This window comes from Gasterosteus aculeatus, chromosome 20 (assembly GCF_964276395.1).
Source record: "Gasterosteus aculeatus chromosome 20, fGasAcu3.hap1.1, whole genome shotgun sequence".
Lineage (NCBI taxonomy): Eukaryota > Metazoa > Chordata > Actinopteri > Perciformes > Gasterosteidae > Gasterosteus > Gasterosteus aculeatus.
Window position 1 is genome coordinate 11886424 of NC_135707.1, and position 16785 is coordinate 11903208.

The 16785-nt window shown below is 49.1% G+C and overlaps 1 protein-coding gene across 5 annotated transcripts; it reads right to left on the reverse strand.

The window, feature by feature from the left end:
• Positions 1–588: 588 nt before the first annotated feature.
• On the reverse strand, positions 589–15671 carry arid1aa (AT-rich interaction domain 1Aa). 5 transcript variants are annotated; one of them, XM_040164477.2, is made up of 20 exons: positions 14184–15468; positions 11701–11919; positions 10983–11588; positions 10775–10870; positions 9744–9984; positions 9159–9248; positions 8883–9053; positions 8061–8382; positions 7771–7916; positions 7592–7677; positions 7274–7483; positions 6968–7172; positions 6714–6867; positions 6406–6575; positions 6087–6294; positions 5547–5672; positions 5120–5222; positions 4073–4925; positions 3822–3952; positions 589–3718 (listed from the first exon to the last, which is right to left on the reverse strand). In XM_040164477.2, the coding sequence occupies exons 1-20, from the start codon at positions 15108–15110 to the stop codon at positions 1880–1882; spliced, it is 6903 nt and encodes a 2300-aa protein (XP_040020411.2). In that variant the 5' UTR covers positions 15111–15468; the 3' UTR covers positions 589–1879. The 5 variants fall into 5 exon arrangements, with proteins under 5 accessions (XP_040020411.2, XP_077951399.1, XP_077951398.1 ...); XM_078095273.1 differs by having other exon boundaries at positions 6714–6849; positions 14184–15441; XM_078095272.1 differs by having other exon boundaries at positions 6406–6569; positions 14184–15441.
• Between the last annotated feature and the right edge of the window lie 1114 nt (positions 15672–16785).

Consider the following 16785-nt stretch of genomic DNA (forward strand, 5'->3'; position numbering starts at 1 on the left):
CAGCAGGCGGCGCTGCGCACCATTCTGCGCCCTGATGCGAGGGCTTTTTTTCAAGTGGTGCAGTTATTTTATTCTCCCTTCAAAACGTGCGAGGACGTTGCATTTAGCCGTCGTTTGAAGGTTGATGGGATTTTTTGTGTGTGGGGGGATCCCTCACGTGTTTTTTTTAAGTGCCGTCTTAAGGCGGATTCAAAAGATTGACTTGTACGTGTTTCATTGAGATTCTGATGTTAATTCAAACGGAGATGGGGGAGTTTTCCCCCAATGACGACATTAACTGAATTGCTTGGCTTTAATGGACCGTAATGCTGTGAAATGCTATGAAATGAATCCAAGAAAAAAATGATACACGCATTCATCCGTGATGCGTTTATATCAAGTAGCCTGTTGGCATTATTTTACATGCATGCAGTTATTTTACTGAAACGTAAAAAAACAGTAACACAGTTAATATGAACTGTTAACATCCACCGGGTGGGACCATGTTTCCTGGGCACTGACGTGAAGAATAATGAATTCTTTTGAACCATTAGTTGGACTTATTCGTCCAGAAGAGGTCACCAAGAACAAAACCATCAAACAGCTTAGGAAGATTTAATGTACATTTATTCTTACCACGTGGAACATATAGTATAAAGATTTCAAACTGAATAAATGATATTCATTGAGCCAAAAAAACGGAAAAGGGAGAAATTTACATGTTGTCATAGCTACATAGTCTGAAATACAAATATGCAGAATTCATGATTGAGGAAAAAAAAAAAAAAGGTCAAATGTGTAACTTCATCTAGTTTATTTCATTGTACCAGGAGATAACAGGTTTGCGCCGCGTCTGTCGTACTACGGAGCTGTGGAGAGACCAGAGGTGTGGGTCTAATCAGCGGGGGGCTCACGGACCAAACTCCAGTCAGCCTCAATCCCTCACCAATAACCGGTGTGAGAATAGTGACACAGACAGAGACAGACACAGAGAAAGGAAGTGTAATGTACAACATTATATATATATACACCACAGCAAAGCTGTATCTGAAGTTGAAAACCAGTCCTAAGAGGTGATTTCTTTTCATAAGGGTATTCATACAATCAAGGGATAAGAGGAGGTAAGGGTGTTGTAGGTTCTTGATACTTTGGGGAAGAAAGCCATTTTCTGTTTAACACCAAACTAAAATGACCTCAAAACTCTAGAAGAGCTGCATCTTCTGCCTCTGTGTGAAACGCGTGTTACAGAACGCTTACACTCAAGAGCAGTATGGTACAGAAAATGTCCTACAATCTACTGCACACTGCACAGGCCTCCCCGGTGAAGGTGTCTTATCGACAGCACTTACGTCTACTGTCGGGCTGACTGGTGAAAATCCATCTACAGCAACTATAACCAGTAGGCCACTTGTCAGTCTGCTTCACCTCTGAACTGGAACCAGTTACAGACTCATTGTGCCCTCGAGAGGAGAGCTAGGGCACAGTGTCTCCCAAACTCACTGTAAACGAGACAGCAACTTTGGTTACAGTTTTTGTTTTTCAGCTATTTATTCATTTATTTATCTTTAATAAAAAGTAATTCCCCTCCCCCCCACCCCAAGTGCAGAACAGTCTTCCCCAAACGTGGCACTCCACTGTCATCCAGTTGGCATTCATGTTACAAGTAGTGTCACTGCGCGAGCGTCTCTCTGGTTTGTAATCCACCGCAGCTCTGTGATCACCCTCCTCCAGCAAGGACGGCCTGGGGAGGGCTCAGAGAATGGAGTCTGATGGATGTTCATAAATTAAAAAGACAGTCACTTGAACTTTCCTTGCCCTGTTATACACAAGCCAGGTCTCCAGGGAAGAGGGAAATGGGGACGAAAACCCCAAAATGTGGAGCCGCGGCTCCCTACATCTGTCATGACTGGCCAATCAGAAAAAGTACATCACAGATAACATGAGAGACCAGCGAGTTCATTAGGGGAGACACTGAAAGGTCAAGGAGTCGAGACTCCTGTAGTGTAAACTCCGAGTGGTTCTCCTCCACCTTGGCTAAGGCATGCAGAGCCCGGGCGGCTCGCCGCATCATGTCCGGGCTCGTGGGCTCGAAGTGCATCCCCTGTAGGTGTAGTAGGGAGCTCTGGCTCTGCTGAAGCTGCGTGGCCGCCAGACTGTCCTCCAAGAAGCCCAGCAAGTTGCCCACGCTTCCTTTCTGAACAGCGACCGCTCGGGCCGCCACCGCATCGCCCTGGGCCAGGTTGGCCAGCAGGACCACCGCCATCTCCCTGCACACGGCGACCTTCCTGTCTCCGATCAGCCGCACCAGGTTCCCGTATAGCTTCTCCAGACGACTGAATGGCGGCGTGGCCAAGATGAGGTCCACATTGTTGTCTTGGATGCTCAGCTTGCTCAGCGTCTCCAGGACCAGTCTCTGAGGGGACAAAGAACTGTGGGGGCCCAAGGTGGGGAAGGGGTCCTGGGCCTCTGCTGATGGGCAGACGGCCCAGTGGAGGAGACCGTCCAACAGAGGCAAGCAGATGCTCTCTGGGTAGATGGAGAGGTCCAGTTGGCCTGAGATGTTTGCCAAGGTGACCAGCGTGTTCTCCCGCAGGAGCGCCAAGCAGTCCCACCACCAATCGTCCCTCTGGCCCGTTCCCTCCTCCGAGTCCTCGTCTTTCTCGTAGGTGAGCGGAGCCTGCTTGCGCTCAGGGTGCCTGTGGTGGAGCAGGATCAGTCGTCCCAGCAGCAGTAGCAGCCCTGGGTGTTTGGACATCTCGTGGTCATTGCCCGGGACAAAGGAGAGGCTGCGGACAATGTTGGAGACACAAACGCAGCGGCGGGCTAAGGAATCCTGCCAGTTGGCCAGCGCAATGAGCGGCCCTTCGTCCTTGCTGTGAGGCTCATCTTCCAGGATGACGCCGGTCTGCTTTGCCCGATGGGTTAAAATAATGTCGGGGAAAGGAATGGGTCTGTTGATGTCCTGGTGACTTCCGTTTACCATCTCGGAATCGGTTTTCCTCTCCTCCCCGCTGCTAAGGGAGGCGCTGGCCTTCTCTGAGGAAGTTGTCTCCTCCTCATCTTGATTGGCCTTTTTCTCTCCCTCAGTTGGTAAACAGTTTTCCAGGAACACTTCCTCTGGGACCCGTCGCTTCAGCAGACTCGCGGGCACAGATATCCGTTGTCGTGGTTCAAGGAAGTCTTTGCGGGGTTCAAAGTGAGTCTGGATGTGGTCGGTGGAGTCCCCCCCTCCAGCACTCCAGTGAATTAACCCGCTGTCAAACTCTTGCAGTTGTCCGTGATTATTGGATTGGCCGGTCTTGAATGGGTCTTTCTTTCGTACCACTTTGAGGGGGAACTTGTCAAACTTGCTGGCCTGTTTGGGTCTCTCCTGGGCAACTACGGATTGCAATGGGCCCGTCTGTTCGGAGGAAGAGCCCTTGCTCATCCTGTCCTCCTCCTCTTTCTTCTCATCTTGACCCTGTGGCTCGGAGCACTGCTCTGGCTTCTCCTCCTCCTTCACGCAAGCTGGCCCCTCCGGTTCTGGTTCATCCTCGTCTTCGTCATCTCCCTCCTCTTGTTCCATGTCCTTAGCCCGCAGTTCCTCGTCCTCAGCGCCGCTCCAGTCTCGTTTCAGAGCATCAGGATCGAGTAGCGTCCTCTGGCCGGGGTCCCCCACCTCATACTCCCGCAGAATGCCAAAGATTTCAATGAGGCAGCGTCTGAAATACTCAACCACTAACTCTAGCAGGCCGGGCAACTGAAGAAGGAACACAGATAGAAAAAAATATACATATTAGACGCGTGACTACGCATGATGTACCATTATAAACAATGATTACGAGCTCAACGTTAAGTCTCACCGTGTTGAGATCAAAGGTGGAGATACTGTTGTCATCATACAAAAGGATGTTGATGGTATCTAAAGCCCATGTACTCTCAGCCAATAAACCAGACTTCAATGACATCATGACTCTCCAAGCCTCTGGGGTTCCTAAGAAGTCATGACAAAAAACGCTCAATTATACACTCTAAAAAAACAACGTAGAACAACGTAGCCAACAAAGCAGCATTGGGCAGCACATAAGCCAAAATAACTATAATGTAGTCCTACCGATATCTTTCACGGTGAGTCTCCGGCGTGGTTTCAGGACCGGGTGAGACGCTTCTGTGGAGCCTGGCGGAAAAGGCATGTCGCGCCGTATTAGAGGCGACTGCACCGCAGGGGGCACTATGTGAGATGCAGGCACCGGAGGGCCAGCCTTCTGCATCTTCATTACTCCGTGCATGTAGAGCGATTTATTAGGCGAGGTCCTGCTGTCCAGTGGGCGGGGCATGGAGGCTGGGCTGGACACCTGTGGAATGTGGTTCTGCACACCCTGAAGGGACTGGTAGTTGGACTGCACCGAACGAGGCATCGGTTGCCCGGGCCCGGCTGGACCGTATGGGGGCTGCCGTGGGCCCATCGGACCCCCCCACTGGCCGTCGTGATTCATGCGCTGTTCTGATGACATCTCCTCTGAGCGGTTCATGCCAGGGTAACCGGGCCCTTGGGTTGGGCCCCCAGGGCCGCCCTGCCGGCTGGGGTAGTTCTGATAGTTCATGTCTCGCGGCCCCTGCCACATACCTCCCTGAGGACCGTCGGGGCCCGGCTGCATCATCTGGGGGGGCATGTTGGGCTGAGCGTTGGGAGCCGCCGTTACCTGCATGCGTTCGCGGCCAAACGGAAAGGGAAACTGATTGCCCGGGCCGGGAGGACGGCGATCAGCGCCGGGAAAGGGTCCACTCCCGCTGTACTGATTGTATGACTCCTGCGGCCCTGAAGAGGCTGCCGGAGCCCCTCCTTGTTGTTGTTGTTGTAGCTGCTGCGGTGGTGGTGGTTGTTGTCCACCATGGAAGGGCCCACTGTACTCCGACTCATGCCGTTTTGATGGAGGATAACCGCCTTCCACAGGACGTTTGTAACTCTACACAAGGTAGAGAGAGAGAGGCAATTAATTGACATGTTTTCATTTCACAAGAAATAATGAATAAATAGGTTCATACGTGTGCTGCTCCAAACAAACTAAATCGAATACATTATGGCAGCTCAGTAAAAGGGAAAAAGATAAATGTGTATTGAGCCTAGTAAGAGTGAATGTGGTGAAGAAAGATCATTGACCTGTTGTTGTTGTTGTTGTGGGTACATTCCAGGCTGCTGATTAGGATAGGAGCCTGTAGGGGGCGTTCCCTGTCCAGGGTACTGATTACCATAGGAATCATGCCTGTAAAAATCAAACCTCGTTAAAACATTATGCATCTCTAAATTCCCTGCACAAAGTGATGGTCATAAAAAGTCAACATTATGGATTATTATAGAGAAAAGGCTGTTGGCTTTCTTTTTGTTTACAGCTTCACACTCCAAACACACTGACACATTATACGAAAATCAACAAACTAAATTTAAAATGTAAATTTAGGATAATAATTTAGATAATGTCAAATTATATTGTGCCCAACTACATGTGTAAAATAAGAACTGAAATGAAAAGGTTTTATATGATAAATATGTCTATTTGATAGCAGCGTCAAGTTTTATGTGAACGGACCGTGGCTGCTGTGGGGGGAAGCGATTTGGCGAATACATCCCAGGGTCGGCGTTGGCAGGTATCATAGCGCTTGGCTGAGGAGCGCCGGCTCCTATGTTGCCTTCTGGACCCATTCCTTGCTCCGGTCTGATAAAAACAGAACAAGTGCATGTCAAGTTTTTAAAAAATATTTTGTTGTAAACAGACAGACATCCTAATTATGCCAAAACAAAGATTACAATCACAGGATGCAAAAAACATATCTGCAAGGTGACAAACTTATCTTTTTTTAACCCAACTTTTAAAGATTGTATTTTTTTGGCATTTAACTTTGGACTGAAAGCACTGTAAGATGTTTAAGGCCCCAGGAGATGAATTAACAATTTACACGCGTTTCTATTTTAATTAAATAATATATAAGAAATTCAGCTTCAGATACGTTTTTTTTCACCTGCTCTTTAAGGAATGATTGATCACAAAAATAGCTGCCGGTTACAATAAACAGTGTTCAACGACCTTGAATAAGCACTCTTCAAAGCTGGTCTATTCAACAATTCTTACCTCCTGTCGTAGCCTGGTCCATAGGGAAACTGCTGTCTGGGCCCCATTGGCATCGTGCCCATGGCCCCAGGTGGTCCTCTGTTGAATGAAGGTTGCTGCTGCTGCTGCTGCTGCTGCTGCTGCTGCTGCTGCTGCTGCTGTTGTGGTGGTGGTTGATCAACCACTCCGCTGTTGGGGCCCTGGTTGGCAGGTAGAAAGTGCTCCCCGACTGGAAATGCATTTAAGAAGGAAAGTCCATTAAGAGCTGGCTAACTGAACGGGTAATTACGACTTTAACACAACACAATCCACTCGGCTCTTGACAATTGAGTGATCTCACCTTTCCGCATGTTACCAAAGGGGTCCTTGTTTGGTTCGTAGGGGCCCATGCGTCCTTGCATGTCTGGCGTGTTCATGCCTGGCTGATAGGCGGAGTTGGGCGTCATGTTCTTCCGAGGGAAAGCAGGGTCACTTCCTTCAGCGAAGGGGTCCTGCAGGTTAACGCTGTTCCTAGACAGAAGCAGGGGCAGGGGGGAGGGGACAATTAGGAGACGAGTGGGGGAGAAAGAGGGAAAGGCAGAACAAAATTAGCATATTACTTCCAAATCTCCTGTAGAATCGAATGATAACACCAAAGGCGTCAGTCACCTGGAGCCGGGCGGCATGGGGGGCATCTGAGTATGAGGAGTGGAGGCCGGGGTGGGAGGTTTCAGGTCCCCCCCCTCGGCCATGGAGCTGCTGGTGGACTGGGGTGTCTGAGGACCCTGCAGAGAGCCCGACCCCGCTGTGGAGCAGAGGGACGCTTCAGTTTGGAACAAAAATTTTAAAAGGACATGTTAGATGACCTGGATGAAATTCAAACACAGCCAGTTACGCATGTTGATTTCAAGTAGCTCTCTAACCTGGGGATGGTGGCTGGACCTTGGCAGTTTGGTTCTTTTTGTTGTCTGTAAAAATCTCAGGAGGAGGGTCCTCGCCACGCTCGATTTTGCACTCGAAGGCGTACAGACACTGGATGTACTGTTTCTTCAAAGAACTGGCAGCGCTGCTGGATGTACCCACATTCAGGGAAGTGGCCAGATCACGCCATTTCTTATTTTTACTCACCTTGGGGGATAAACCAAGAAGAAAAAGATTTTTTTTGAATAGAGATTACAATAGTGGGATTTGGAATTGATCAATGATAAAAATCAAATAATAATGTTAACCTGTGCCATGCTTCCGATCTCTTTGACTGACATATAGAGCCGGAAAAGATCAAGGGGTTTGCGTCCCACAGCGGGCAGGTTGGTCAAGCCTATGGCTTTCTCGTCAACAAAGGCCAAATATCGGTCCACCCACATCTTCCTTTCTGGCTCTGGTCCCAACTCATACAAACGTGTTATCTTTTCATTGGTTGTGGTGGAAGAGTTGGACTTCTGTATTGGGCAAGATAAAACAATTAACCCAAGTGCAACTTCAAAAGTGTCCAGACTTTCAAAGATTTTTACAAATGCTTTGGTTATAACATGTAGTAGACAGGTCACCTTGGATTTGGGCTCTGGCTTAGGCGTTATGGTCCCATCTACTTTGTTATTCATCTTATTGTTTACCTCTGGACTGGGGACCATACCTGGACACAACAGGAGAAGGAAATATAATTAGCTGTGAAAGTATCACATTAAAAAGAGGTTAAAGCTGGCGTGGTTACCTCTGGACAACCTACCACTTGAGTTATTGGCTAAGTTGGGCCCCATAGGATAAGGTGATCCACCTTGCGTGTTCATCATTCCGGGCATGTTGTTCATGGGTGGGCCATAGGGTGGGCCGGAGCCCATCATGCCTTGAGACATGTTGGGGTAACCAGGCATCCTGGACGGAGGAGAAAACAGCAGATAATTTAGGTTTAATGAAAGAAAGGATTTACGCATCGCATATTCAGGTATATGTGACGGGTATATGCAAGTCAGTCAGAGGTTTTGTGAGATACATAAAGGGCAGCCATTAGAAACCAACCTGTTGTGCATGGAGTTTGTGGCCGGGTGCTGCAGGGCAGTGGTGTCCGGGGGCTTTCTGTTCATGCCTGGAGGAGGACCCATTCCTGAGCCTACCTGGGGGGGCATGTTGCCCATGTTAGGGGGCATGTTTGGACCCATGTTGGGGCCCATATTGGGGCCATAGGGGCGTGCCCCCATTTGATTAGGGGGCATCCTTCCCGGGGGCATGCCAACATATGGCGGTCCCCCACCCTGTCCTCCCATGGAGCTAATTGGGCCTATGCCTGGTCCGGTGTAGTTTGCGTTGGGCATGTTGCCATATCCAGGTTGCCGGGGGTAACCTAAGAGTGACATTATAGCAAAAAATATTCAGGTAAAGTGATCACTTGGCTTTAACTGTAATACTGGTCTGATAAATTTAAAAAAACACTGCAACATTGTGAATGTTATTTGGGTTAAACAAGCCAATGTAATCGTTATAGCTGCAGTCTTTTCTTTAAAAGCTGTGTTGAGGTGGACTTTTCCCCCTACGGTGTGCTAGCAAAAAGAGCTGTGCACCCTGAACAACAAGCCTTCGTCACAGTCTCGGCTCTACTGACAGGAGGCTCTGCTACGTCAGCTGACTCACAGCTATAAATAGCTGCAACAGAGTCAGAGCGAGGGAACAACTATAGTAATAACTATAGTAACATGGTATTCCTGTGAGGCAGGGGAGATAGATTCCATGTTTTTGTCTAGTGGGGTATGCAAATGAGCAAACTTCCCATGTCGTGACTAAAATGAGCAGAACACCCTCATTAAATAAAAAACGATTTTTAACAATAAAGTCTTTTCACAACACCTTGGGGGCCGTACTGTCCTCCCTGTTGTCCATAGCTGCCCATTGAGTTGTTCTGCTGATACGGGCCCATCGCAGGATGCATCTGTCCCCCGGAGGACTGCCGCGGCGACAGTGCAGAGGTTGACTGGGGGGAGCCATAAGTCGGCATCTGGGGGTTTCTCTGCATAAAGCCTGAGTGTCGGCAAGACAGGGACATAGTTGTCGTACACAGGTGGTAAGGAAAAGCCTCTTGATATGTTAATAGAATGAAAACTTTGCATGTGGACTGAATTATACCTCTGTCCTGAGCCATAGGAGACTGACTCATTGCAGGGTGTAGACTCCCATCTGAATGCACACTTGATGGTCTCGGAGGCATCTGGGTCCCTAAACAATAATATTGAACTTAAGTTAGTGCTGGTTCAAAAAGTATACATACAAGTAGTTTCAAGTCACTGAGGTTATAGAAACAAGGCAGGCAACGCAAACATGGTATTTGTAAGTGTTTAGCTACGTTTCTTTGGTCACACTTGTCCAAGAAGTCTATGTTGTCAAACCATTGTCAAAGCATTATTTTTACTTTGTGACACTGCTGGTCCTAAATTCATCTGTGTGTGTCTGCCTATCAGAGACGATAGAAGAAAAAGAAAGTTTTTGACTTGATCTGTTTTACAAATACTTGTGATAAAAATCTGTTGTTAATTCATTTTGATTGTAATAGTTTTGTTACCGCAGGTGATCGTTAAAAATATATCAAATGTTGCAAAATTCAACCCGGGAAAAAAGATCTGTCGTGACCTAAAGCACAAATCATTGGGTGTTCAGATCACACGTGTCAGAAATTGCTAGGAATCACATGTCTGGTTGCAGTGTGGGAGGCACCTGGCATGTTGGCAGGCGACAGCGGTCCAGTTCGGGGCGTGCTGGCGCCGGCAGGAGAGCCGGCTGGAGAAGGAGACGGCCCTCGGATGCCTGGCAGGTGGGGAGACGTGTGGGGAGAGAAGGGGGACTGAGCCTGGTTACTCTGCTCGCCCTGGCTGCTCGACACACCCGACGTGCTCACCCCGGGACTCAGGGCGCTCTCGGCGCCTGTAGGCAGGTCATCAATGGACCCGGACAGGTCCTGAAAACACACACAAGAGCAGAAAGAGTGTCACCGGACGCGGTATATTTAAATTAGTGTAGAGAAAAACATAGTTAAAAAGAAATTCAGAAGATTCAGCTCTTGTGTATTTTGACAAAGACTATATTTTGTACAATTAAGCACAACGTTTTGTAGAGCTGTAATGCTCCCCCCCCCCCCACACTCCAGCTTTGGTACTAGCAAGTTGCAACTTCTTCTCTACTTTTTAGATAAGAGTTGCACACATACAAATACCACACACAGACACACACGTGCATACACAAAGACGCCCAGAGGCCCATGTCCATATTTATCTTTTTCAAAGAAATGAGTGTGCGTTAGTGGCAGGGGTTGTCGTGGTTACCATGGTAACCATGATCGTAGGATGTGAGCTAGGTCAGCATGTTTGCAGCAGCCCTGCCGTGTCATTTCAGTACACAAACGAACAATCTTGTATTGGTTTAAAATGTTACTATTCACACAGCACACTTTCCCAAGCAGCTGCTGCGGCAGTCTGAACTCATCAAGGGACAGAAAGCGCAGTAGCCACAACCAACCATGCCGCAACGGTAAGCTTCTAAAAACATTGAGTCCAGACATTCGCTGGGGGGTTTTGAATGGAATAAGCCTCGCATTGTCTTTTATATATTTGTATGTAGTCAAATGAACGTTGTGACCACAACTACGACTAGAAATTAATAGAAACCAGCTCTCTTACAAGAGAAGGAAAAATTAAGAACAGTGTGACAAGGCTCTTTATGTTCCAGCAGTGATATAACAAGCAACTGACCGGAAGGCTGGAGGGGCGGCCTTGACTGTCCTCTGGGCCAGACTTAGGCTGAGTGGATGGAGGGGCGTTTGACTGAAATGAGTCCTGGGATACCTCCTAAAAGACATCAGAACATATGCCTAAATATACTGCTGGAGTCACAGTATAGCATGCATGTGAACACACGCACACACCTAGCACATGCATAATCCCGGGCTGAGGGTAATACCTGCTGTTGTGGAGGTGGAAAGCGCTGATACAGTGACTGTTGTGCTTGTTGCTGCTGTTGAGGGTTCTGAGGGTACCCTGCAGGCGGGCCCTGTGGGTGTTGGCTGTGTCCCGGTGGCTGCTGTGGAGGCTGAGACTGTGCCTGCTGTTGCTGTGAGGAGGGCTGCTGAGGCCCCTGTGTGGATCCTGGGTAGTTGGACTGGCCCTGTGATCCAGGGGGTTCCTGGGAACTTGGCTGCTGTGCAGCCTGAGCGGGCGGGCCCTGCTGCTGAGCGTAGAGCGACTGGCCAGATTGCGGGCCTGACACTTGTGAATAAGGGGGTTGAGACTGTGGAGGCCCTTGTGATGGGCCTGGTAGTGGCCCCTGAGATGGTGTTGGCATGTGGGGCTGCTGATACGATTGTCCTCCCTGGGTGTGTGGCGCAGACGTCGGCGGTGGGTGCGTTTGACCCGGGTACGGTGTCTGGCCACCCGGTTGTCCTGCTGGGGGCTGCGAGTAGGGGGTTTGCTGCTGGCTTGGGTGAGGAGTCTGGCCGGGCTGGCCGTAATATGGTGCCTGGCCCTGAGAGCCATAGCCTCCTGGTCCCTGCTGTCCGTAAGAGCCCATCTACACAGAATACACAAAAGACAAAGACTTCAAACCAACTGGGAAAAAAAACCCAACAAAATAATAAAAAATTAAGACTCAAAGCCATTTCTGAAGATATGATGTGAAATACCTGTGGACCATACGGCATGCTACTCATGCCTCCGGGTGTACGTCCTTGCATTCCCACTGGGAATCGCTGGGGACCTGGAGGGCCATAACCCTGGCCAGGGTAACCGGGACCCTGTTGCGGACCAGTGGGAGGCCCCTGCTGCGACTGTTGACTGTATGGACCACCTCCTCCGTATGGTTGACCTCTCATTTTTCCCATTGGGTCCATAGGAACAGGGGGCTGGACACGGTAAGAACAGGAGAAAATATATTAGGTCAACAACCACCACGCATAGGAGAAGTCTAAATACAAAGTGGTGCAAATGACAAACTCATACATTGCAGAGCCCGTGTCCATGAAAAAAAGTTTCAAAACCAACTTCTATGAATGAGTAAATTGTGCTTCCTCTCTCCCCCCCCTTATTTCCCACGGTCATTACCCAGATTTTTTTCACCTCACTTTGCCATAGTTTCGGAAGTCAACAGAGCTATATATATCTACTTTCGAATGGAGGGCAGGCTGCCCAATCTTAAACATATCCCAGCTGTGCTCCTGTTTTGAACGGGGTCCAAGATGGTTTTTTTTTTCCCCACCAGAAAAGGAGGTCTGGTCTGGCTCTGAATGAATGACACCACAATTGAACAACGTAGTTTTCTAACAGCAGGAGAAGGAAACGAGGACACGGGCATAGTCTTTTCTAAAAGCAAACCGTTCGCATCAACAATCTCTCTCAATTAAAAACTATTTGCTACTAAGTTTTCACGTGGTTCTGCATTAGGCTAGTGCCTTACATTTACCATCCAATTATGCCCTCACCGCCACCAAAATTATTTGGTACTGAGAAGGTGGAGAACGTTACATGATTGAATCAAGACCATCTACTTTAAAACTGAAAGTACCCCCTTACAACAAATCAAGGGAATTCCCACTTGTGCTCATTGCAGACAGGAGCATCCTCAGCTTCACAAAAGCCCTTACAAATAGTATGCAAAGTGCGCTACCTGACATTTAGCACACCACACATAATGAAGTAAAACACAAATAAGAGCAGCACATGGCTAATCAGCATAAGACAGTGTCGTGTGATTGGCTTGGGGGGGAATTCTTTGCAGTCACACAACTTGTGCCATACCGGACACACACACTGAAGTCTTGAGCTTTTCTCTAGCAAGTTATAATATCAAATTAAGATGTCTAAACGCTTATATTTTGTAAAAAATCTAAGAACAAAAGGGCATATGTAACATATATGTAACTAATAACAAGAAAACTATTCTTGGATAGATGGATGCGGATAGTAAGTAAGTAGTAAGTTCCTATCAAAAGGTATATGTCTAAAGTCCCTATGATATAAACATTTAACGTATTGCTGCTGCTGTGTTTATTCGGATTTTGATACAAAAAGCGCCTCTGCTTCTCATAAACAATCAACCAAGAACAGTTGACACGTGTTCATACATCAACATCCCCTCCGATTAGTTGTAGCGAGGACAAGAATTAAGACAAAAACATCATCCACGAGCCGACTTGCTCCCGCACTCCACGTTTGGCGACGAGCGGAGCAATAAGTCACGTGACCCGGTGGCCAATTAACACCGCGTCTTCTCATCAGCAACCGTCGCGCTGAATCCCGTGCAATTAGAAGTGGCCACGAGCAGCCAATCAGATTTCAGATAGCACGTCAACCAAAGACCAACTATCTCCTGGCTTTGACAGCAGGATTTTACCTCCACAATTCAAATCCCCGTGCAGACTGCGATCCGCAGTCGGTCGCTCGCACGCACGCCCGGCCGAGCTGGTCTGTTAGCAGGGCCACACGCACCGGGGGGGGGGGAGAGAGAGAGAACGAGCCCACCTGCCCGCTAATTGCCGGGGAAACTCGTTCAATTCAGACGAGAGCCAACGTGTAATCAATTTGCCGCCTTTCCCCGGTGTCTCACAGGACATTTTCTACGAGGAACCTTGAGCGGGCGATTCCCAAACGCAACACATTCCTAACGTCGTAGCCGCGAAATTACAGCGTCTCGCGACACAAAATCTGTCGAAACTAACACGGGCTGATGTGCGTTAGTGTCAGAAATATGCCCCTTTTACAACAGTGGTGTGTAGTAACATGAGAAAATACGCTTTAAAACGACAGCACGCACGAAGAAGCGTTCGTAGAGGGAAAAAACGAGCCGTTGCTATTTTCGCCCCCTTTCAAAGTCGGGCCTTCTCGCCTCCGCGAACGTCCCTCACGGCGTTTCAGAAACTTATATCTCCCTCGAGCGGGACTCGCGTATTGTTCCCTACATTTATAGACGCGTTTAACAGTTTAACGCTCTAGGTTTTTTTGTTTTTTTAAAAGGAGGAAAAAACACACATACACACACGAGAGGCAGCCATTTTAGAGTCTTTGCGAACTAGTAGCAGACAATGGCTGGCCTGCTACGCTGAGGACTAGCTAGCAGGAGGGAAGCGGAACGCGCTAAAGCCCGCGTCCCCCGGCAACAACGCGACTTTACCTGGCTTCTGACCAGCGGCTGCCCGGCGCTCCCCGGGCTCAGAGACGACGGGTGGTGGCTCCTTTGTTGCCAGCCCGGAGTGCTCCCTCCGTACAGCCCGCTGCTGCCCATGTCCGCCGGTCCCTTACTAGCTCCTTCCTGGCCGCCGTAGTCGTTGGACGGGTAGTTTGGGTAACCGCGCGTCGAGCTGGGGGAGGTTAGGAGCTTGTTGAGCGTCGGCGTGGACGTGGGTTGAGGGTTTCCGATGTTATATCTCGGGTTACTGTAAGATCCTGCCATCGCCGCGGGTCCTGCCGCTGGTGGCGGCTGCTGCTGCTGCTGCTGCTGCTTGGCGCTAGCTGGCTGCCCCCCAGCTGTCGGCGCCTGGGTACTGCGAGGAGAGTTCACGGCGTACGCTTGGCCGGGATAGGGAGTCCTGTTCGGGAACGGGTTGTAATTGTTGAACTGCGGGTTCGAAAATCCATGCTCGTGGGAATTGGCTTGATACGGGTCCATCATGTTGCCCGACTGCGCGACCGGACCCGCAGCTGCCATGCCAGGGCTTTGTTGTCCGCCATGTTGATGAAAAGGGCCCCGGCCGTAGTGCTGGCTGTATCCGTACGAAGAGGGAGGAAACGCGGCGCCGTGGTGATGCACCAAACCGGGGTGGTTATTTCCCTCCGGTCCGACGGAGTCATTCTGGTTATTATTGTTGGCCCTGGGCGGGTTCCCATTCCCGTTCTTCATCTCAGGTTCCCCTCCTCCCCCTGCATTTCCACCGTCGGCCCCGTCCTGCAGATCCCCCCGGCCCGGCGATCCGCTGTCCAAGCTCGGCTGCTTTTTGTCTGACTGCTTGTCCCCCGGTACCGACTCCTCCTTGGGGTCTCGATCGGGCTTTTTGAGTTCGGAAGGCGGGCTAGTGTTAAGAGTGGCGACCTGAGCGGCCATGATATACCCCCCACCCTCTCCACCACCACCTCTCTCCCTCTCTCGGCGAGTCAGTCACAATCAAACGCTAGCATTGAATATAAATAATTGTTTATAACCATCTATCCTTGCGCCGATTCATTCCCGCCCTTTATACCGGACCGAATCCGGCTGCCATCCCGGTTCCGGTTCCGTAAATTGGTCTGAAATATGATGGACGCTCCATAAAATGCGTTAAAAAAAAGCGACAGAAATTGTTGTGGGAGTTGTGTTACTGAGTCCGGGTAGAAGCAGCGAGCAGACCCAACAAACACGAGGCTCCGCTACATACAGCCATTTTACTGAGCCCCGCGGGCGGCTGCAAAACACGACCTGTATCCGCTCCGGTGCGGACTGGACTTTTTTCTCTCTTTTTCTTTCAGCCACATCGTCTCTATCGATGGGATTTTTTTTCCTTCGTTTTCTTACGAAGAAAGTCAAATGTTCTCTCAAAAGACTAATGTTGTTTTACCAACATCATAACTAAAGACTAAACCAACCGATCAGGAAACATGTATTGCCATATTATGTATAAAATATCCATCTGCATAGTGAATTTAGCTACAGAGGTGAAGTTAAGCCATGGATATATATATATATATATATATATATATATATATATATATATATAATTAGTACATCTGTAGATACCACAGCTGTATGCAATTGTATCTGCGCTCACTGCAAGATGGGTATTATTTGCTCTGGCTTTGATCTACATGCAGTTACGGTTATGTGGCGTAATGTTGGAATATACATATATTCCATCTCACAAATCTGCCAATCCACACTATTGCTTTTGCTTAACTCCCACCAGTGTTCCTGAGGTATTTAGGCAAGCAAAGGCAACACACACACAGGTTTTTCCAGACTGGAACTGGAAGGAGGAAGCCTTGCAGCAAACGAGACTACCAATGCACATTCCCTCTCATTCCCTCCCCTGCCTGCTCTGCTCTCCTCTACCACCCCCTCTCCTCTCTGTCTGTCTCTCTCTCTCCCACTCCAGCAGAAGCACTCCTCTGCTGAGTGTGGGGGGATGGGTGCACAGGCCCCAGCTCTCTCTCTCTCGCCCTACTAACATTGAACTATGCCGTACAGGGGGGGGAAGAGACCGTATCTACCAGACAGAGGGTGCATGGACAGTTTGAAAGTCTCCCAACAATTAGAACAATATTGAGCGTTTCCCCCCCTCCTCTATTCAGTCAGATGAAGCAGACATTTGTTGGCAGCCACAAAACGCACAAACGAGTTGTGTGCGGTGCGTTGAGTCATCGTGAGAATTGTGTGGCAGGCTGGGGCGCTTTTCTATTCAAAAGAATGAAAAGGACATTTACACGTACAAGGCGATTAAATGTTAGTTTTGGCATCGATTACAATTTAGATTTGGGGTGTGATTCTTTTCTAACTACTGACACGTGCACACGCACACACACACTCACACATCTACCTCTAGGGGTGTTTTACAGGCAGGAAGTGGCAGCTAGATGGAATACTTGATCACATGGACAAACATTGGAACACAATTCAGCGATCCGCCGGACACACCCCCCTAATGCCGGCCAGATTACACCACACGAGGTCAACGTGATCTCCCGCATCACGCTTTATTTTACCCGGGCTTCAACGGCGCACGGGCAGTGCGCGCGCTCACGCGCCT

Excerpts from the sequence above, each read along its gene's own strand:
- arid1aa (XM_040164477.2), bottom strand. The coding sequence starts at position 15,110 with ATGGCCGCTCAGGTCGCCACTCTTAACACTAGCCCGCCTTCCGAACTC. Across the intron at positions 8,383-8,882 it reads AGGACAGTACGGCCCCCAAG|GTTACCCCCGGCAACCTGGA; the intron begins GTGTTGTGAAAA and ends TGTCACTCTTAG. Across the intron at positions 3,719-3,821 it reads CCACCTTTGATCTCAACACG|TTGCCCGGCCTGCTAGAGTT; the intron begins GTGAGACTTAAC and ends TTCCTTCTTCAG.